Source organism: Nerophis ophidion, linkage group LG10 (assembly GCF_033978795.1).
Source record: "Nerophis ophidion isolate RoL-2023_Sa linkage group LG10, RoL_Noph_v1.0, whole genome shotgun sequence".
NCBI lineage: Eukaryota > Metazoa > Chordata > Actinopteri > Syngnathiformes > Syngnathidae > Nerophis > Nerophis ophidion.
In genome coordinates, this window is record NC_084620.1 from 29,358,498 (window position 1) to 29,381,685 (window position 23,188).

The 23,188-nt window shown below is 42.2% G+C and overlaps 2 protein-coding genes across 7 annotated transcripts in view; one reads left to right on the forward strand and one right to left on the reverse strand.

The window, feature by feature from the left end:
- Positions 1 to 180: 180 nt before the first annotated feature.
- On the reverse strand, positions 181 to 15,767 carry LOC133560615 (transmembrane protein 60-like). 4 transcript variants are annotated; one of them, XM_061913331.1, is made up of 5 exons: positions 9,119 to 9,188; positions 8,988 to 9,053; positions 6,946 to 7,064; positions 6,564 to 6,655; positions 181 to 776 (listed from the first exon to the last, which is right to left on the reverse strand). In XM_061913331.1, exons 4-5 carry the CDS (start codon positions 6,645 to 6,647, stop codon positions 459 to 461), a joined length of 402 nt encoding a protein of 133 aa, XP_061769315.1. In that variant the 5' UTR covers positions 6,648 to 6,655; positions 6,946 to 7,064; positions 8,988 to 9,053; positions 9,119 to 9,188; the 3' UTR covers positions 181 to 458. The 4 variants fall into 4 exon arrangements, with proteins under 4 accessions (XP_061769315.1, XP_061769313.1, XP_061769316.1 ...); XM_061913329.1 differs by having other exon boundaries at positions 6,564 to 6,680; positions 9,119 to 9,177; XM_061913332.1 differs by lacking the exons at positions 8,988 to 9,053; positions 9,119 to 9,188 and adding an exon at positions 15,750 to 15,767.
- The window catches only part of LOC133560614 (protein PHTF2-like), a 62,154-nt gene continuing 46,329 nt past the window's right edge, over positions 7,364 to 23,188 (forward strand). For all 3 annotated transcript variants that reach the window (XM_061913326.1, XM_061913328.1, XM_061913327.1), the window contains exon 1: positions 7,364 to 7,529. The gene's annotated coding sequence lies outside the window, so the exon portion shown is untranslated. The remainder of the gene's footprint in view (positions 7,530 to 23,188) is intronic.

Below are 23,188 nucleotides of genomic sequence, written 5' to 3' on the forward strand. Positions count from 1 at the left end.
ACCATCATAACAAATCAGATAAACTACATATTGTTTTATCTACCATCATTGAAGTGAGCTACATGTTTTTTCAAATACATTTCACTTCCACTTAGCAGGTTCATAAATGCTTAAGTGCTATTTTTTAAGTGTAAAGTAAAAGCTGTGGCTACTAATCAATGCATTATGAAAACCAGACAATTCCAGTGCAGGGACATTTTATTTTCATATAAGTTGACTTCCAATCACAGAACATCTGAAGGAACTTGTGAGTACAGTACATAACAACATTCTATTCATGTGAAAAATGCAATGTTTCTGTCCAGTCACGTTTTAGCTTTAAATAATTATCCCCACAAAGCGCAGGACAAAATGATGTTTTATACTAATGGAAACGGAATAGTACGGTAATGTAATAATCCAGTGCATGGTTCACAGTAGTGATTTATTCCAAAAGTTTGATGAAGGATCTTCAGCTTTTAGGCGTCTCTCCTGTCAGGAAAGATGTTTAGTCCCAATTCTAGCAGCGCTCCCATCAGCACGGTCCACAGAGGGATGCACACCAAGGTAAGCTTCACCTCTGCCAGCCTCTCGAGCTTGGCACACAGTGTCAGACAGAAGCCCAGTTTGAGCAGGATGGCCACCAGATACCAGGCACGCAGACGCAGGTCCGGCGAGCCGTTGCGGGGATCAAAGCCCGGCTTACATCGGCCGGCCATCTTGATGGTGAGCATGAGGAGGAGGATGCCGTCAAAGACCCACACCGGCAGGAAGATGAGGAACCAGTTCCACTGAACCTAAAGAAAACAAAACATTTTAATGTGTGATTGCACTCAGTGAGGCACTCATTTGAAGGTAAATGATAGGAATTTCATGCTCTCACCACTGGGAGACGCAGAATCTAATCTGTCTAAATCTTGTAGGGGCAATCTTTGTATTTGCGCATGTGCTCACCAGACTACTAAAACATTGCTTCTTGCTTCATTTCCACCCGCGTCAATCAGACACACGGCTGGTAACTGCTAATACTTTTTAACTCTGCAAGGGGCGCTGCACCCATCAAACTCCATCCAAACCTTAAGAAGAAATCTTACAATTTTACTGATTTATCATCAGCTATCTTTCTATAGTATAGCTGGCAATTTGGATGGCACTCATAGAAATAACAGTTCAAATAATTTTGCGTGTCGCGGCGAAAAGCACCTTGAAACTAAAATGGCTAACAACCTACACTTTTTACAGAACACTTTCCTTGCTCCTGACCTTACCAGCTTCTGATTTCCTGTCAATCAGACGCATACAGGCAAGTGTTGATATTCAATTTTGTTGTGGAATTCAAGGTTTGTAGGAACTTTATTGTCATTGCAGCACACATGAGATTGCACAAAATTTAGTTGCATAGGTACCAGATTTAACACAATGAATACCACAAAAACAATAATATATACAATACTGTACATAATATAGGTTAAAACAGGTAAGGGGTTCTTAACCTTTTTGACCTCAGGGCCCAACTTTTCCACTGCAAAGATACCCGGGGCCCAGTCAAAAACAGGAAAGCTACTCCTGATTTTATTCATATTCAATAATTATATCTAACCTACTAACACTTTAACAGCATAAAACTTATCAAATGATATGAAAGCATGGGTTCATCACAAAGATTATTATCAAGGCTTAGTTCAGGCTGATTACAAATACAGTAATCACATATACTGCAAAGGATGCATTAAAACTGAGAAAAAATTAATTTATATACAATTACACAGTGCTAACATGGATTTATTCTAACTTAACACTAAAAAGTAACAATATGTTTCTTAAATAAACTGTTGAAAATATTGCATTACCACTTAAGTCACCATTTTTGCGCTTAAAAAACTTTTATATGGCTTCAGATCTAATCTGTTTAACATTGTCATAACTGCCATAAGCGGTGCAAAAGTGTATTTCAACCGAGTACTTAGTACCATTGTGGCCCATAAAGACCAAAGCTGAGAAATATATTTTTAGGCAGTGTTGGGCACTAACGAGCTACAAGCAACCAAGCTACATAGCTTAATTACATTTCCCAATAGCTTGGTGGTAGCTGTGTAAACAAATAGCGATTCCCGTAGCTTAGCTATATTTATTTATATCCATGTAGCTTAAATCAAAGCCACAAGCTACTATAAAGCGTAATGGACTGCAAAATCCAGGAGGGGAGAAAAAAAAACGGAGAAAGTCCATGGTGATTGTTAGGTTTACCGTGAGTCACGATTGGTTAAGAAAATATTGTGGACAGGCCAATCCAAAGCAAGATAAGGGGGGTCATCTAACCAGGAAGGGAAATCATAACAGACACACTCACATCTCACAAGATGATAAGGGAGTCGCAGAAGAGAAGTGGGAATTTTTAGGGGACGACAAAAAAACAGACAAGAAACCTAGTGGAAAATGGCAAATACGCCGTACCTAGACAAATGTATGCGTTTAGACAAAACAATGCCCAAAACATTTTTAGTTTTTTACTTTGTAAACCCACATCCAAACTGCTCTCGACATGGAACACACAATTTAGAACCCACATTAAGGTGAGTTGAGGTCATGAAAAGTATAACCTTTATAAGAACGTAGGAAAGAATGTAGGATTTTATTTGACTCAGTTACCCAGTCAGAAAAATAAATTTACTTTAAATATATTAAGTTTAATTGATTTCCGTTCATGTGAATATGGAGTTTGTGAATGTCTCTTTTGTCAGACAAATGTTTTGTACTTTTCCTTTGGTCAGGTTACTGTCATTTTGCCACTGTAGTTTCTGTTAAAGCAGTCATTTATCCTGTGCTGAAATGTCTCAATTTGAGGTATTATAGTTAAAATACAACTGATAGTCATACACACACACTAGGTGTGATAAAATTACCCTCTGCATTTCACCCATCCTCTTGTTCCACACCCAGGGAGGTAAGGGGAGTAGTGAGCAGCAGCGGGGGCCGCGCTCGGGAATCCTTTTTGGTGAGTTAACCCCTCAATTCCAACCCTTGATGCTAAGTACCAAGCAGGGAGATAATCAGTCCCATTTTATAGTCTTTGGTATGACTTGGACAGGGTTTGAACTCACGACCTACCAATCTCAGGGCGGACACTCTAACCACAAGGCCACTGATATAACCACAAGGCCACTGATATATTAAGTTGTTTGGGGAGGAGACCCTGCCCCAGGTGGAGGAGTTCAAGTACCTCAGAGTCTTGTTCACGAGTGAAGGAAGAGTGGATCGTGAAGTCGACAGACGGACCGGTGCGGCGTCTTCAGTAATGCAGACGCTGTATCGATCCGTTGTGGTGAAGAAGGAGCTGAGCCGAAAGCTAAAGCTCTCAATTTACCGGTCAATCTACATTGCCATCTTCACTAATGTCATGAGCTTTGGGTTATGACCGAAAGGACAAGATCACGGGTACAAGCGGCCGAAATGAATTTCCTCCGCCGGGTGGTGGGGTTCTCCCTTAGAGATATTCGGTGAGAAGCTCTGCCACCTGGGAGGAGCTCAAAATAAAGCCGCTGCTCCTCCACATCGAGAGGAGCCAGATGAGGTGGTTCGGGCATCTGGTCAGGATGCCACCCGAAAGCCTACCTAGGCAGGTGTTTAGGGCACGTCCAACCGGTAGGAGGCCACGGGGAAGACCCAGGACACGTTGGGAAGACTATGTCTCCCGGCTGGCCTGGGAACACCTCAGGATCACCCGGGAAGAGCTGGACGAAGTGGCTGGGGAGAGGGAAGTCTGGGCTTCTGTGCTTATGCTGCTGCCCCCGCGACCCGACCTCTGATAAGCGGAAGAAGATGGATGGATGGACATTTATCATTATTATTGTTGATTCACTGCCTTTTAGTATTGTTCCCCTCATTTTGTACATGGTACGCAACTTAAAAGAAATGTTTAAAAGTTAAAAAGCCAGATAGAGGGCACATTTCTAGTTTGTGTTTATTTTACGAAAAAATCAAACTGAGCATATGTTCTCTTGTTAGGTGGAAAGTGGTACATTAAGTTATGTATGTAGCTTTAACGTTGCAAGCTACTTTTGCCGTGTAGCTTGCTAAAAATTTTGAAGGATAGCTTCCACTGTAGCTCAGCTGTATTGAAAGTAACTTGTAGATCAGCCTACTACATTTCCAAGTAGCTTAAAGGCCTACTGAAATGAGATTTTCTTATTTAAACGGGGATAGCAGGTCCATTATATGTGTCATACTTGATCATTTCGCGATATTGCCATATTTTTGCTGAAAGGATTTAGTAGAGAACATCCACGATAAAGTTTGCAACTTTTGGTGCTGATAAAGCCTTGCCTGTACCGGAAGTAGCAGACGATGACGTCACAAGGGTGAGGGCTCTTCACGTCCTCACATTGTTTTTAATGGGAGCCTCCAGCAGCAAGAGTTATTCGGACCGAGAAAACGACAATTTCCCCATTAATTTGAGCGAGGACGAAAGATTTGTGGATGATGATATTGATAGCAAAGGACTAGAAAAAAAATAAAAATAAAAAAATAAAATTGAAAAAAAAAGGAGATTGCATTGGGACGGATTCAGATGTTTTTAGACACATTTACTAGGATAATTCTGGGAAATCCCTTATCTTTCTATTGTGTTGCTAGTGTTTTAGTGATCTTAAATAGTACCTGATAGGTGTGTGTCCACGGGTGTCTTAAGGCCAGTGTCTGATGGAAGTCATGGCAGATACAAGGACGCCGCAAACTCCAGAGATCTCCGGTAAGAGGCGACTTTTTAACACAATTTTCTCACCGAAACCTGCCGGTGGACAAATGGTCGGGATCCATGTTCGCTTGACCGCTCTGATCCATAGTAAAGCTTCACCTCCAGGAATTTTAAACAAGGAAACACCGTGTGTTTGTGTGGCTCAAGGCTAAAACTTCCCACCTCCATCTTTCTACTTTGACTTCTCCATTATTAATTGAACAAATTGCAAAAGATTCAACAACACAGATGTCCAGAATACTGTTTAATTGCGCGATGAAAAGAGACGACTTTTAGCCGCAAGTGGTGCTGCGCTAATATTTCCTGACAGTCCGTGACGTCACGCCCACGCGTCATCATTCCGCGACGTTTTCAACAAGAAACTCCGCGGGAAATTATAATTGCAATTTAGTAAACTAAACCGGCCGTATACATAGTTCTCACACTCGATTACCCCATCCCATGATGCTCTGCGGGCGGCCATTTTGAGAGGCAAGCTTTCATTGTTTACTCGCTTCGCTGCATTCCACTGCACAAAACCGGTTCTAATATCAGTAATCTTACAAAACCAACGCAAATGGCCAGTAAACCACCAAAGAAGCGGCACAGAGATGGTTTGGATAAACAAACGAGACAAAGACACGACAGCAAGACAGAATGCATCGGTATCGATCCGTACGAAGTTTGTAAAACTAAAATGACTGCTGACCACAAATGCCTTCCTGCTATAACATACATAGACATTCTAAATTATCGGGTTTGTTCCAAGAGTGCTTATACTATGGAAGAGTTAAAGGCTTTCAAATCACTCGAGGCTTACAACCAGTTTGTGAATGGTTGGGTGAAAGATGTGTACAGCATGACGACGAATGGGAAAGTCTTGGTGACAGGCAGGGTATGTAAATCTGTACCGTATTTATTTCAACTAGTAAAAAAGGCCATTTATACTCATTACTGTATTTCAAATTATTTCCTAGTACTGTGTATACAGTTACTAAGTAACAGTACATGTAGGGCCTAATTCAATTTTCTTCCATGAACAATTGGCAAGAGAGGTCAGTGCCAGTGAGCTTCTGAGTTGCGAATCTGTATCGTGTACTGACTACTGGTGTACATATTTAAACGGTCCTTAAACGGATTTGAATCAGAATATTAAACATAACCTGAGTTTTCTGGGCCTGTAAAAAAATAATACCGTAGAATCAGTATGAATATGAGAAAAATAAACTTGCCTAAAACGTTTTCTTATCAGTAACAAAATGATCTGAACATATCTTCGATGACTGGGAGGGCTCGTCTTTCCTATTTATGCTGGCTAACCACGCCCTTCGCCAATCTTCGCTTATTTTCTGTGTAAGTTTGCCTTCGTTTCGACGAATTTTAGGAATACTAAAGAATCCACGTTTGACTGAACTTTGGCGGCGATTAGTGCACCCATTAACCCAACACGAAACTACCATATTATGTGCTTTTGGCTGTGAATAGAAGCTATTGAAAATCAACCTGCGTGACGATATTTTGCCTTTCAAAATGGCGCACGACACTTTGTGACCCGGATGAATGACGTCACATGAAAACGGTGTATTGGCATGTGTTGCAATGTTTATATTTCATCATTGATGTATAAACTATCAGACTGCGTGGTCGGTAGTAGTGGGTTTCAGTAGGCCTTTAACCATCAATGCACTTAAGTGCATTGATGGTTATTAAGAAACCACTATAAATAGAACAAAATAATAAACTGTTTTCTTGTAGACCAAAGAGAGTGTAAAAACTATAACAAATAAAAGCTCAGAATAACACAAATACTTGAAAATGAAGCAATTTGAAGACAAAAGTCCATATATTGTACCTTCCCATCCAGTTTGAGGACCAGCATGATGAGAAAGACCAGGGTGAATACCCAAGTCAACAACACCCTTTGAGCCAAAGACATCTTGTTCACTGAGCAGGGAAGAAGACAAACAGGCTGGACAGAACATGGTAATATATTATTATCTCACCATTGTTGACCGTGCAGGTGCATCACTTATTAGCTGAGGTGATGGCTTGTGTCATCGTATGCATGGCCTCAAAAGTACACCTAAGACTCACTTACCAACATATCTTTAATAGCACCAGGTAACATTTTCAAGTGTTAAAACGTCAGATAACACAACTAGCTTTGATGGCGCACTAGCACCAAGCTAACCGCTAGGTGCTTTAAAAAAAAAAAAGGACGACGAAGTACTTACGTCAGTGAGCTCCACCAACTGTCTCCATCATGTTCGTCTTCCTCGTACGACTTGCATCATAATTATTGGCCTTTTGTTTATCATTAAGATTCATGCCAGAGGTTGTATCTTGACGACCACTGGACAGGAGAGAGAGAGAGAGTGGGTCCGTTATCCATTTCAGCCACGCCCACTCTTGTTTTCAATTGGGTTGCACTTCGCGTCATTAACCGTAAGTTATCCACTGAGAACGCAAGGTAATTTCCCCCCTTTAGTGACAGTTGTTTTACATACTTTATTAAAAAAACTCACATACTTTATCTTCAATTATGAATCCTATTGTATTGTATTTACATAAGAGGGAATGTATGGGCGTTGGCCAGATAAGCCCTGCAGTACGCGACAATGTCGTGTCGCTCTTGAGTGGTGCTTTACGGGCAAGCGAGGAGAAGCTGCGTTTTTATCACAGTGCTCGTCAGCAGCATTCGGACAGACTAAAAGGCTTGAAGACGAGCGGCATCTTCAGCAATAATGGCTGGCTAGCGAGATTGGAGTTGTCTCTTTCACAGTTTGGGATCGGCCGCACCAGATAAGCCGTCCGGGAGGTAAGACGCCGAGGAGTTAATGCTGTGTTGACCAGAGACAGTTGTTTGTTTACTTGGAGACTCTATTTGCGGCTGTTAGCGAGCTAGCAAGCTAGCCTAGTGCATTAGCTTAAATGTAGTCAATAAACATTGACAGACGTACCACTAATATAACGCCCTTTAACCCATTTTCAAGGAATTTCTGAACATTCCCAACGAAAAAAATACTGTTTAACAACATGTATTATACATGTGACATGTGTGTATTTTTGTTGGGAAAATTATTTATTGCTCATACAAAAGACTCATCTATGCACTTTGGTGCGGAGATACATATTATATAAACCTTCAGAAACATATTTTACATCTGCAAGGTTTTCGAAAAAATTCCCGTGCCATACACAATGAGAAGACTCGACGGTCATGTTTGTATGAAGAGCTTCGTGACAGATGCACGTTGAGAGGTGAATAAACGACGGTTGCCATGGAAACACCGTGAATTGACGATTCACGGTACGGTTAGCGTTAGCCTGCATGTGTCTTTGTCCAAGGTGCCGGTCACACCTCCACAGTCCGCAGCATCATCTCAGCGTGCAGCCTGCTGCAGATGCCGGCTGCTTCCCGCAGAGTTGGTTACATCACTTGCTGCATTGTCGTTACATCACACGCTCGCCTGCTGTCTTGTATCGCAGCGGCACATATTCAAAAGTGGGACTGTGAATCCTCAACAGGCATACGCTGCAATGGCATTTTAGTTTCAGGCATGTAAGGAAAATGCCTCAACAAGCTTGTTTTGTCTTGAAATGACATCGTTATTGCTCTATTCCATAACAAAAACACTGAGTAGTGTCAGGCTCTGGTTTAAACTGCTAAAATATTTTGTTTACATCGACTGATGTCATCAAACAAAAGAAGCAGGGCTGGGAGATTATATGAACTATTCATTTCTGTTGTTGGCGTATTAATGTCACCAAACATAGCAGAAAAGCACAGAAGGCCCATAAAGGCCTACTGAAATGAGATTTTCTTATTTAAACGGGGATAACAGGTCCATTCTATGTGTCATACTTGATCATTTTGCGATATTGCCATAATTTTGCTGAAAGGATTTAGTAGAGAGCATCCACGATAAAGTTCGCAACTTTCGGTGCTAAGAGAAATGCCCTGCCTCTACCGGAAGTCGCAGACGATGACGTCACATGTTTGATGGCTCCTTACATATTCAAATTGTTTTTAATGGGAGCCTCCAACAAAAAGTGCTATTCGGACCGAGAAAACGACAATTTCCCCATTAATTTGAGCGAGGATGAAAGATTCGTGTTTGAGGATATTGACAGCGACGGACTAGGAAAAAAAAAAAAAAAAACGCGATTGCATTGGGACGGATTCCGATGTTTTTAGACACATTTAATAGGTTAATTCTGGGAAATCCCTTATCTTTCTATTGTGTTGCTAGTGTTTTAGTGAGTTTAATATTACCTGATAGTCGGAAGGGTGTCTCCACGGTTGTCTTGACGCGCAGTGTCTCAGTTGAGTCGACGGCAGCTATGGACGGCACAAGCTCAGCTTTTCTCCGGTAAAAACTGACTTTTTAACCACAATTTTCTCACCGAAACCTGCTGGTTGACATGTGGTCGGGATCCATTTTCTCTTGACCGCGCTCTGATCCATAGGAAAGTTTCATCTCCAGGAATTTTAAACAAGGAATCACTGTGTTTGTGTGGCTAAAGGCTAAAGCTTCCCAACTCCATCTTTCTACATTGACCTCTACAATATTAATTGAACAAATGGCAAAAGATTCAGCAACACAGATGTCCAAAAAACTGTATAATTATGCCGTTAAAGCAGACGACAATTAGCTGTGTGTGTGCGCAGCACTCAAACTTCCTAAAAACCTGTGACGTCTTGCGTGTACGTCATCATTACACGACATTTCAAAGATGAAACTCCCTGGAAATTTAAAATTGTAATTTAGTAAACTAAAAAGGCCCTATTGGCATGTGTTGCAATGTTAATATTTCATCATTGATATATAAACTATCAGACTGCGTGGTGGGTAGTAGTGGGTTTCAGCAGGCCTTTAATTTTGCAGAATAGTATGTGAACAACAGACTAGTTTATTACATGTAGGGATGTAAGTAATGTAGGGATTTTGTTTACATCGACTGATGCCATCAAACATGAGCAGCAGGGCTAGGAGATTATATGAACTATACATTTCTGCTGTTGGCGTATAAATTTCACCAAACATGGCGGAAAAGCAGAAAGCACTTAATTTTGCCGAATAATATGTGAACAACAGACTAGTTTATTACATACATGTAGTGATGTAACTATCCATCCATCCATTTTCTACCGCTTGTCCCGTTTGGGGTCACGGGGGGTACTGGAGCCTATCTCAGCTACAATTGGGCGGAAGGCGGGTTACACTCTGGACAAGTCGCCACCTCCTCACAGGGCCAACACAGATAGACAGACAACAATGACACTCACACACACACACTCGGAGCAATTTAGTGTTGCCAATCAAAAGGGTGAGAATACCCACCTTTTTCGGGTACACTCGAGGGAGTACTGGAAAGTGCTCCGCCGGGTGATTCCCTTGTCCTACTGGGGGACTTCAACGCTCATGTTGGCAACGACAGTGAAACCTGGAGAGGCGTGATTGGGAAGAATGGTCGCCCGGATCCAAACCCAAGTGGTGTTTTGTTATTGGACTTTTGTGTTCGTCACGGATTGTCCATAACAAACACCATGTTCAAACATAAGGGTGTCCATATGTGCACTTGGCACCAGGACACCCTAGGCCGCAGTTCCATGATCGACTTTGTAGTTGTGTCATCGGATTTGTGGCCTTATGTTTTGGACACTCGGGTGAAGCGAGGGGCGGAGCTTTCTACCGATCACCACCTGGTGGTGAGTTGGCTGCGATGGTGGGGGAGGATGCCGGACAGACCTGGCAGGCCCAAACGCATTGTGGGGGTCTGTTGGGAACGTCTGGGAGAGTCTCCTGTCAGAGAGAGTTTCAATTCACACCTCCGGGAGAACTTTGAACATGTCACGAGGGAGGTGCGGGACATTGAGTCCGAGTGGACCATGTTCCGAACCTCTATTGTCGAGGCGGCTGATTGGAGCTGTGGCCGCAAGGTTGTTGGTGCCTGTCGTGGCGGTAATCCCAGAACCCCTTGGTGGACACCAGCAGTGAGGGATGCCGTCAAGCTGAAGAAGAAGTCCTATCGGGTTCTTTTGGCTCATAGGACTCCGGAGGCAGTGGACGGGTACCGACGGGCCAAGCGGTGTGCAGCTTTAGGGGTCGCGGAGGCAAAAACTCGGACATGGGAAGAGTTCGGGGAAGCCATGGAAAACGACTTCCGGACGGCTTCGAAGCGATTCTGGACCACCATACGCCGCCTCAGGAAGGGGAAGCAGTGCACTATCAACACCGTGTATGGTGCGGATGGTGTTCTGCTGACTTCGACTGCGGATGTTGTGGATCGGTGGAGGGATTCTTCGAAGACCTCCTCAATCCCACCAACACGTCTTCCTTTGAGGAAGCGGTGCCTGGGGAATCTGTGGTGGACTCTCCTATTTCTGGGGCTGAGGTCGCTGAGGTAGTTAAAAAGCTCCTCGGCGGCAAGGCCCCTGGGGTAGATGAGATCCGCCCGGAGTTCCTCTAGGCTCTGGATGCTGTGGGGCTATCTTGGTTGACAAGACTCTGCAGCATCGCGTGGACATCGGGGGCGGTACCTCTGGATTGGCAGACCGGGGTGGTGGTCCCTCTCTTTAAGAAGGGGGACCTGTAGGGTGTGTTCCAACTATCGTGGGATCACACTCCTCAGCCTTCCCGGTAAGGTTTATTCAGGTGTACTGGAGAGGAGGCTTTGCCGGATAGTCGAACCTCGGATTCAGGAGGAACAGTGTGGTTTTTGTCCTGGTCGTGGAACTGTGGACCAGCTCTATACTCTCGGCAGGGTTCTTGAGGGTGCATGGGAGTTTGCCCAACCAGTCTACATGTGCTTTGTGGACTTGGAGAAGGCATTCGACCGTGTCCCTCGGGAAGTCCTGTGGGGAGTGCTCAGAGAGTATGGGGTACCGGACTGTCTTATTGTGGCAGTCCGCTCCCTGTATGATCAGTGTCAGAGCTTGGTCCGCATTGCTGGCAGTAAGTCGGACACGTTTCCAGTGAGGGTTGGACTCCGCCAAGGCTGTCCTTTGTCACCGATTCTGTTCATAACTTTTATGGACAGAATTTCTAGGCGCAGCCAAGGCTTTGAGGGGATCCGGTTTGGTGGCCACGGGATTAGGTCTCTGCTTTTTGCAGATGATGTAGTCCTGATGGCTTCATCTGGCCGGGATCTTCAGCTCTCACTGGATCGGTTCGCAGCCGAGTGTGAAGCGACCGGAATGAGAATCAGCACCTCCAAGTCCGAGTCCATGGTTCTCGCCCGGAAAAGGGTGGAGTGCCATCTCCGGGTTGGGGAGGAGACCCTGACCCAAGTGGAGGAGTTCAAGTACCTAGGAGTCTTGTTCACGAGTGGGGGAAGAGTAGATCGTGAGATCGACAGGCGGATCGGTGCGGCGTATTCAGTAATGCGGACGTTGTATCGATCCGTTGTGGTGAAGAAGGAGCTGAGCCGGAAGGCAAAGCTCTCAATTTACCGGTCGATCTACGTTCCCAACCTCACCTATGGTCATGAGCTTTGGGTCATGACCGAAAGGATAAGATCACGGGTACAAGCGGCCGAAATGAGTTTCCTCCGCCGGGTGGCGGGGCTCTCCCTTAGAGATAGGGTGAGAAGCTCTGCCATCCGGGAGGAGCTCAAAGTAAAGCCGCTGCTCCTCCACATCGAGAGGAGCCAGATGAGGTTGTTCGGGCACTTGGTTAGGATGCCACCCGAACGCCTCCCTAGGGATGTGTTTAGGGCACGTCCAGCTGGTAGGAGGCCACGGGGAAGACCCAGGACACGTTGGGAAGACTATGTCTCCCGGCTGGCCTGTGAACGCCTCGGGATCCCCCGGGAAGAGCTAGACGAAGTGGCTGGAGATAGGGAAGTCTGGGCTTCCCTGCTTAGGCTGCTGCCGCCGCGACCCAACCTCGGATAAGTGGAAGATGATGGATGGATGGGCAATCAACCTATCCCCAGGTGCATGTTTTTGGCGGTGGGAGGAAGCCAGAGTACCCGGAGGGAACCCACGCAGTCACAGGGAGAACATGCAAACTCCACACAGAAAGATCCCGAGCCGGGGATTGAACCCAGGACTACTCAAGACCTTCGTATTGTGAGACACATGCACTAACCCCTGTTTCACCATGCTGCCCGGGGATTTAACTAATGTAGGGATTTTGTTTACATTGATTAATGCTATCAAACATGAGCAGCAGGGCTGGAAGACTATATGAACGATACTTTTCTGCTGTTGGCGTATTAATAACTCCACCAAACATGACGGAGAAGCACAGAAGGCATTTAATTTTGCAGAATAACACAAACCCTGTGTCCATATGAGTTAGGAAATTGTGTTAGATGTAAATATAAACGGAATACAATGATTTGCAAATCATTTAACCCATATTCAGTTGAATATGCTGCAAAGACAACATATTTGATGTTCAAACTGATAAACTTTTTTTTTTGCAAATAATCATTAACTTAAGAATTTGATGCCAGCAACACCTGACAAAGAAGTTGGGAAAAGTGGCAATAAATACTGATAAAGTTGAGGAATGCTCATCAAACACTTATTTGGAACATCCCCCAGGTGTGCAGGCTAATTGAGAACAGGTGGGTGCCATGATTGGGTATAAAAATAGCTTCCCAAAAAATGCTCAATCGTTCACGACAAAAAGATAGGGCGAGGTACACCCCTTTGTCCACAACTGCGTGAGCAAATAGTCAAACAGTTTAAGAACAACGTTTCTCAAAGTGCAATTGCAAGAAATTTAGGGATTTCAACATCTATGGTCAATAACATCATCAATAGGTTCAGAGAATCTGGAGAAATCACTCCACGTAAGCGGCATGGCCGGAAACCAACACTGAATGACCGTGACCTTCGATCCCTCAGACGGCACTGTATCAAAAACCGACATCAATCTCTAAAGAATATCACCACACGGGCTAGAGAGCACTTCAGAAAACCACTGTGACTAAATACAGTTTGTCGCTACATCTGTAAGTGCAAGTTAAAGCTCCACTATGCAACGCGAAAGCCATTTATCAACAACATCCAGAAACGTTGCCGGCTTCTCTGGGCAAGAGATCATCTCAGATGGACTGATGCAAAGTGGAAAAGTGTTCTGCGGTCTGACGAGTCCACATTTCAAATTGTTTTTGGAAATATTCGACATCGTGTCATCCGGACTAAAGGGGAAGCGAACCATCTAGACTGTTATCGACGCAAAGTTCAAAAGCCAGCATCTGTGATGGTATGGGGGTGCAATAGTGCCCAAGGCATGGGTAACTTACACATTTGTGAAGGCACCATTAGTGCTGAAAGGTACATACAGGTTTTGGAACAACATACGCTGCAAACTAAGCGCCGTCTTTTTCATGGACGCCCCTGCTTATTTCAGCAAGACAATGCCAAGCCACATTCAGCACGTGTTACAGGCAGCAGCGGCGGCGATGACCAAGAAGAACGCGGAGTTGGAATATAATTACAACACATGTACATATATATGTACTTATTTATATAATATTTACATATTTACATAATATGTAACTACAAGTTCCATTCACAGACAGTCCCATTGCTTTTATGAGCGGTCGAGCGAGTCAAAAGCCGGAAAAAAAAAAGTATATATTTAAAAAAATATATATATTTTTTAATTTTATTTTATTTGTGGCGGCCGTAATTCTTTCGTGGCGGGCCGCCACAAATAAATGATTGTGTGGGAAACCCTCTAATATGTGAACAACAGACGACTTTATTACATACATGTAGGGAAGTAACTAATGTAGGGATTTTGTTTACATCGACTGATGCCATCAAACACGAGTGGCAGGGCTGGGAGATTATATGAACGATACATTTCTGCTGTTGTATTAACTCCACCAAACATGGCGGAAAAGCACAGAATGCTCTTAATTTTGCCTAATATGTGAACAACAGACTTGTTTATCACATGTAGGGATGTAGCTAATGTAGGGATTTTGTTTACATTGACTGATACTGTCAAACATGAGCAGCAGGGCTGGGAGATTATATGAACGATACATTTCTGCTGTTGGCGTATTAATAACTTCACCAAACATGGCGGAAAAGCAGAAGGTACTTAATTTTGCCGAATAATATGTGAACAACAGATTAGTTTGTTACATACATTTAGGGATGTAACTAATGTAGGGATTTTGTTTACATCGACTAATGCCATCAAACATGAGCAACAGGGCTGGGAGGTTATATGAATGATGCATTTCTGTTGTTGTTGTATTAACTCCACCAAACATGGCAGAAAAGCACAGAAGGCACTTAATTTTGCCTAATATGTGAACAACAGACTCGTTTATTACATTTAGGGATGTAAGTAATGTAGGGATTTTGTTTACATTGACTGATACTGTCAAACATGAGCAGCAGGGCTGGGAAATTCTATGAATGATACATTTCTGCTGTTGGCGTGTTAACTCCACCATGCATGGTGGAAAAGCAAAGAAGGCACTTAATTTTAACGAATATTATGTGAACAACAGACTAGTTTATTACATGTAAATACATGTAACTAATGTAGGGATTTTGTTTACATTGACTGATGCCATCAAACATGAGCAGCAGGGCTGGGAGATTATATGAACGATACATTTCTGCTGTTGGTGTATTAATTCCACCAAACATGGCGTAAAAGCACAGAAGGCACTTCATTTTGCAGAATAATATGTGAACAACAGACTACTTTATTACATTTAGGGATGTAACTAAAGTAAGGATTTTTTTTACATCGACTGATGCCATCAAACATGAGCAGCAGGGCTGGGAGATTATATGAACGATACATTTCTGGTGTTGACATATTAACTCCACCAAACATAGCGGAAAAGCACAAAAGGCACTTAAGTGTGCCGAATAATATGTGAACAACACAACAGTGTGACAGTTTGACCCCACACTGTCACTGTTTGACCTTTGGCTTCCTCTCAAACCGTCCACATTTGTTAAGAAGCTCAACATTGACACACTACAAATATTCAATCGTGTTTGTGAAAAGCATGCGCCACAAACAAGTTGCAACCTGTCACTCACCATGGCTCTGAAGGTGTGGCTAAAAGAGTCAGGAAGGGGCTGAGGGCTTTATGTAGGTGAGCACACCTGCTTTGACAGGGTTTGCTGCTAGCGGGGTGTATTAAATAGTCAGGAATTGTCATGGATACAAAGGATTCTGGGTATTTGTTGTGTTATTGGGAGAATGTCCTCCCGAAATGTGTTTGTCAATCTTGTTTGGTGTGGCTTCACAGCGTGGCGCATATTACTAAGAGTGTTAAAATTGTTTATATCACAACCATAAGTGTACTCGGTGTCACCCAGTATGCCTTGCAGTCGTGTGCGTGTTGCTGCGAAAGCCACACACATCATGTTGCTGGACTGACAAGCAGATCGTACATGCTGTAGAAGGCGACAAAGTCAATGACTTCATAGCACACCCTAATACTTATTATCTGGGTGACTGCCGGCAGTCATTCTAGAGAATATTAGCGTCTCCTATTGTCTTCTTCGCTTTGTGACAAGGGTCTTAAATGGCTCTTTGAACCATGTATATTAAATATTTCCGGATGGTTCAACTGCCACCCGACCGAATCTAATTAAAATCTATTTTTTCGTCATGTCACCCGCCCGACCCGCGGTTTATCTGCGGACTCCGCGGATGAGACAGCAAACCGCGCATCTCTAACTGCTACACAAATACAAAAGTACAATGTGAATATTTTTTAGACATGTGATAGTTACTTATGGTGTAAATTACAAAATAACTGATTTCTTAATTTCCCCTGTCAAATTGGTCCCAGCTAGTGGGCGGGGTTATGGGCTATTTAAGTGGGGAAAATGCCATGTTTCTGCCAGTCTGCTGTCTGTCACTGCCAGAGGAGGTTTTCTGTCCTGAGCAAAAGTTTCGGTCTTCATATATTAAACAACTACTGAGATTGTGGGTGCTTTGTCTTCCTCTTGTTGTTCACCTCTTGACACTTTTGTGGGATTTCAATAAATGTTTGTAAATTGTTACCACTGCGTGCCTTGCCATCCTTGATTTGAAGTCTGGTTTGCAAATGTTACATTACCTTCACCCGAGGCGGGGTGTGACAAACAGACTAGTTTATTACATACATGTGGGGATGTAACTAATGTAGGTGTATGAGCATTTCATATCATGATTGTCACCAAAATTATTATCTTAATATTGCTGAAGGCCTCAAAAAGTATATTGTTCTACTTCTTTTAAAGGGAACCACACTTTTTTTTTTTTTAAGTTTGCCTATTATTGACAATCATTATGAGGTACAAGAAGTCAAGTTGGGAGTTTTTTTGCATTCTAATTTTTAATTGGCTCATGGCAATGCTGCAAATGGGAGCATTTTTTTCTGCCTCTAAATTACTCTAAAATGCATCCAAAAACTGCCAACAATACTTTATTTATGTTTCGTATCCTGTATAATAACCAAGCTGTAGTGATATTGTTGTTGTAAGAGCAAACGCTGAGGAATGTGTTTTCTAGCACAGTAACACATCGCTTCGCGACGCCTAAAGCTAGCCTCTGCATCAGTAGCTGAATCACTTTTGAGTTTTTACTGCACAACACAATGCGATAGGACACCAATATGTACTGACTGAAAGCACATGAACAATCATATTACAGCATTTGTTAAGTATTAGCCCACATTTCATGTTTTGTTTGTCCACAGTGTATGTAGTTCTAACCACAAACATGATGTTCTGCATGTATCATGATCAAATTTATAGTGACTTACTCAATGGACAATTATCGGTTTGGTCAAGCTGGTCGGGGATGTTTCCAGTTGAGTTTGGGTAGGTAGAATTATTTTTTTGTTTTGCCACTGCAGGGTTTGTTAGCGCAAACAGTTTGTCTTCTTTTGTGATGCTGTTTGTTTGATCAGTGTCCTCGCCAGATACAAAAAGCCTTTCCATCGATGTTAATAGTATTTGCCACTCAGTGCAACAGAAGCTTTCCATTGCTGTCTACATGTTGGCAAGTGCTACCTTTACCCCGCCAAGTCAGGTCCTGACTTTCTCTGCTTCCGTCTGCTCCAACGTTTCAGCCCCTCTTCGTGCTCTCTTAGCTTTTATAAGCAGCGGTTCATCCCCCGTATATTCGGGTTCAAAAAGATAAGGTTGTGAATCCTCATTTTTCCGAAAATAGTTGTTTCTATCGTCTTATTACGAACTCTGCCACGATTAGCAAACACATGTATTGAGGGAAGCAGAAACACACGTTTGTTGACAGATAATAAAGTGTGCCCAGGAAATAAGCACCAGTAATGCTTAAAATGACCAAAATATGGTATTTATTGTACATGTTGCGTACTTTTATGAATGTGTCTGTAAAAACATTATATATTTACCTGCAGAATGTATTTAAATGTATTTAAAATATTGATAGAGGGTTTAGAAGTTTTTTTTAGAAGTTGTTTTAGCGGGCATTGAAGGCAACATATGGGAATCCCATTAGCCCCATCTTGCTTGTGTTATAAATTTTTTTAATTGTACAATCCTAAAAAATAAAACGTGTGTTCTTGTCTCATAATGATTGGGAATGATTGGCAAAAAAAAAAAGTGCAGTTCCCCTTTCAGAGCCCTATCATTGTTATTTCAACATCCAGCCATCCATCCATCCATTTCCTACCGCTTGTCCCTTTCGGGGTCGCGGGTGGGGCTGGAGCCTATCTCAGCTGCATTCGGGCGTAAGGCAGAGGGACACTCTGGACAAGTTGCCACCTCATCGCAGGGCCAACACAGATAGACAGACAACATTCACACTCACACTAGGTCTAATTCCATTTTAATTATCCAAGGTTTTAGAGTGTGTTGACATTGTGTAGAATTGATTTTTTTTGTGCAACAGTTTGTTTGTTTGAGAAAGTGATGTGAATGTGATTGACAACACCCGTTCCCAGCTATAGAGGATGTGAGTCCACCCGAGTTAGCTAATGGAAAGTCTTGACCCGCAGTGTGCGTATTGCCCTGCATAGTTGTAGTGTGGGCCCTGATTTGGCAGCATGGCCCTTTTTCCGACTGGTGTGTCTGGGCCGAGACATGTAAGCTGCAGCCATCATTAAATATAAAGCAGCTAAGGTGTCCAATGTCTCCAGGATTCATGTTTATACTAAAACTATCACAACTACATGACTTTGTTTTCAGCCTTTGGGGGCCTCACTATTGTAACATGCGGTATAAGAGTCACACTAACGGTGTCACATTAAGTTGAATAATAACTAATGATGTGAAAATGACAACCCTTATATAAAAATAAATACCGCCTCACTATGCTCAACATTCTAATATCATTGTGTTTTTGTAAGGACGTGCTGCTGAGCTTTAAATATTTATAGCTTCAAAAATCATCAAGCAAAACTTGAATAACTTAATTCTGAAACATTCACTGAAGTTTGCTACATTTGCTTCTTTAAAGAAACTTCAACTTTTGTCTTTTTTGAATGCACATATTCAACAATTTTTTGTTTTTATACAAGGTTCTAAGCTCAAAATGAGTCATTTGAGTAAGCGAACAGAAAATATCAGGAAGGAGATCTTAGCATAGAATTACCATATTTTACACAACGGTTTTTAAGCCGCACCCACCAAATTTTAGATGTAAAAAATAATTTTACAGTTATTAGCCACACCGGACTATGAGCCGCAGATATATACTTGTACAAAATATTTTCTGAATGTTTATTTACATACCTTAATTGTTTCCAAACGGTGCTCTAAACACAGCAGTAAAATGGCTGATCAAACAAAATAAAAGTCATAGTCATGGACCTTCATGCTGTGCGGAAGCTAGCGATCCAATCAGCGAAACTTAGTGGCAGGGTTCAATCAATCAATCAATGTTTATTTATATAGCCCCAAATCACAAATGTCTCAAAGGACTGCACAAATCATTACGACTACAACATCCTCGGAAGAACCCACAAAAGGGCAAGGAAAACTCACACCCAGTGGGCAGGGAAAATTCACATCCAGTGGGACGCCAGTGACAATGCTGACTATGAGAAACCTTGGAGAGGACCTCAGATGTTCAAAGCATAGGAACAAAGTAGCGGCTTACAGTGTGTAAAAATACGGTGAAAAATATATCAAATTTAGCCACTTGGCATTAATGCTAAGAGCATGTTGATACTCAACACATTACAGTGGTTCAACAAAAAAAAATCTTAAAAATTTAAGTCAGTTTAATTATCATGAACTATACAAACCCTGTTTACATATGACGGAATACTATGATTTGCAAATAATTTTCAACCCATATTCAGTTCAATATGCTACAACTGATAAAAAAAAATGTTTGCAAATCATTAACTTTAGAATTTGATGCCAGCAACACGTGACAAAGAAGTTGGGAAAGGTGGCAATTAAGACTGATAAAGTTGAGAAATACTTATCAAACATATATTTGAAACATCCCACAGGTGTGCAGTCTAAGTGGGAACTAGTGGGTGCCATGATTGGGTATAAAAGCAGCTTCCATGAAATGCTAAGTAATTCACAAACAAGGATGGGGCGAGGGTTACCAATTTGTAAGAAAATTGTCGAACAGTTTTACAACAACATTTCTCAACGAGCTATTGCAAGGAATTTAGGGATTTTACCATCTACGGTCTGTAAAATCATCAAAGGGTTCAGAGAATCTGGAGAAATCACTGCACGTAAGCGATGATATTATGGACCTTTGACTCCTCAGGGGGTACTGCATCAAAAACCGACATCAGTGTGTAAATGATATCACCACATGGGCTCAGAAACACTTCGTAAAACCACTGGCAGTAACTACAGTTGGTTGCTACATCTGTAAGTGCAAGTTAAAACTTTGCTATGCAAAGTGAAACCCATTTATCAACAACACCAAGGAACGCTGCTGGCTTCGCTAGGCCCGAGCTCATCTAAGATGGACTGATGCAAAGTGGAAAAGTGTTCTGTGGTCTGACGAGTCCACATTTCAAATTATATTTGGAAACTGTGGATGTGGTGTCCTCTGGAACAAAGAGGAAAATAACCATCCTGATTGTTATAGGAGCAAAGTTCAAAAGCCAGTATCTGTTATGGTATGGCGGTGCATTAGTGCCCAAGGCATGGGTAACTTACACATCTGTGAAGGCACCATTAATGCTGAATGGTGCATACAGGTTTTGGAGCAACATATATTGTCATCCAAGCAACATTATAATGGACGCCCTTGCTTATTTCAGCAAAACAATGCATAGCCACGTGTTACAACAGCGGGGCTTTGTAGTAAAAGAGTGTGGCTACTTTCCTGGCCCACCTGCAGTCCAGACATGTCTCCCATCGAAAATGTAAGGTGCATTATGAAGCGTAAAATACGACAACAAGACCCCGGAATGTTGAACAATTTAACACTAGAAGACCCAGGATTTTTTGCTCTACCTATAAAACACCTTGACATAAAATGGGGAAGGGGGAGAATCAGATAGGAGCTGCTAACTGACTGTCTGTCTTTCACCAGTTTCCCAAGGTGGCAGCCTGGGCAGAAAATATTAACTGAATCAAAATGTAATATATGTAGAAGGATGTAGAAGTTATCAGGACCCTACAACACTACTGGGCTTCCAACATCCCCACCAGACACATAGGAAAAGTAAAAGAACAGATCCACATTTAAAAAAAACACTCAAAATCTGTGGTAGCCCCACTAGTCATTTACAGAACTGCTCATCAAGTTTTTATCCGTACAAGATAATGATTTATTTTATATAACATTTTTTTCAAACTGAGATACACCAGAAACCTATTTGATTTGTTTTATTTTAGAATTTGTATATTGTTTTTGCCTGTTTTGCTCTTTGCCTCTATTTTCTCTTTTCCTGTCTCCCAGTCTCAACTCATAGATAACCAGACTGACTGTTGCTGTTTACCCATACCAAAATGTGATGTTTTGTCAAAGATATGATATTATATGTCTGATTTCAAAATACCAGTTATGGATTTGATCTGTGCCAGGTTCTGCTCAACTCCTCAGGTCGTCTTTACGCAAAAGACAAAAGACATTCACACCTCAATTCTCAGATGTGCTCAGAGAGCGCACCCAAGGGGCACTGCCATGCTAATGACCAATGTGGCCATGATGCTCATGTCACTGCAACCTGATTGCCTCGTTAACATAACAAAGGGAGGGCCTTCCAGCCGATCGGCTGACCTGTGGGTTTTATAGGTAGAACCCCCAAAATGGCTGCTCTCAGGGTCTTCTAGTGTTAAGCTGTACATCAAGCAAGAATGGTAAAGAATTCCACTTTCAAAGCTTCAACAATTGGTTTCCTCAGTTCCCAAACGTTTCTTGAGTGTTGTTAAAAGAAAATTTGATGTAACACAGTGGTGAACATGCCCTTTCCCAACTACTTTGGCACGTGTTGCAGCCATGAAATTCTGAGTTAATTATTATTTGCAAAAAAAAAAAAAAATGTATGAGTTTGAACATCAAATATATTGTCTTTGTAGTGCATTCAATTGAATATGGGTTGAAAAGGATTTGCAAATCATTGTATTCCGTTTATATTTATATCTAACACAATTTCCCAACTCAAATGGAAACGGGGTTTGTACAAAAAAGTCATCACACTTTTCCCCAGGGCATGCAGAGGTTTTGAATGATGCAATAATTTTTTCAGAAACACTAGAAGACCTCACTCAAGCATATACTGGAATGACCACATAAGTAGTATGTCCAGTCAATCTGCGACCTTCAAAGAGCCCTCTGTTACAAAGATAATTGTGACGCTTTGCTGGCATCGTGGTGATGTTTTGTTCTCTCGTGGGTGCAGCGGAGATGGAACACAGCGTGAAGGTAGGAATGATAATTTAATTGTACACTAAAGAACACTAAAACAAACTAAGAACAAAGGCACTTAGACAAAACAAACAGAAAGCGCTAGCATGTAAGGTAGGGACATAAACAGGGCAAGACTAGTTTGGCAGCTAACAAGTCTCAAAAGTAGATTACCACAATGCGGTAAGAGCGACGTCATCTGTTGCGTGGAAGCAAATGAGAGTCCGAGAACGAATGGCAAACAAAGGCGGGCTTAAATAGAAGGGATAATCAACAATCAGGTGTGTGTGAAAAACAAGGAAGGTGACACAAATGGGTAACTATAGAAACGGAACAAAACAGGAAGTGCCACCGGGAACTAAGGGAGTCACATAACAAAACGAAATACAAAACAGAACCAAAACCAGAATATGACATGTTCCAAGTCGTGGATCATGACAATAATAAAACAAAGCAATCAGGGGCATCCAGAACGACATGTGTAGGGCTGTTTATGTAATAGAAAGTTGTTTTTTACAGTTAATTTCATTGTATATTGATACATTTTACTTCCTGTGACAATGGCATTAATTTGGTGGAATGGTGATTAAAGTAACTTTATGGCCAACAGCAGTCATATTTGGGCCGATTTATATTTGCATCATCATCATTACCATCATCACAGACAGTA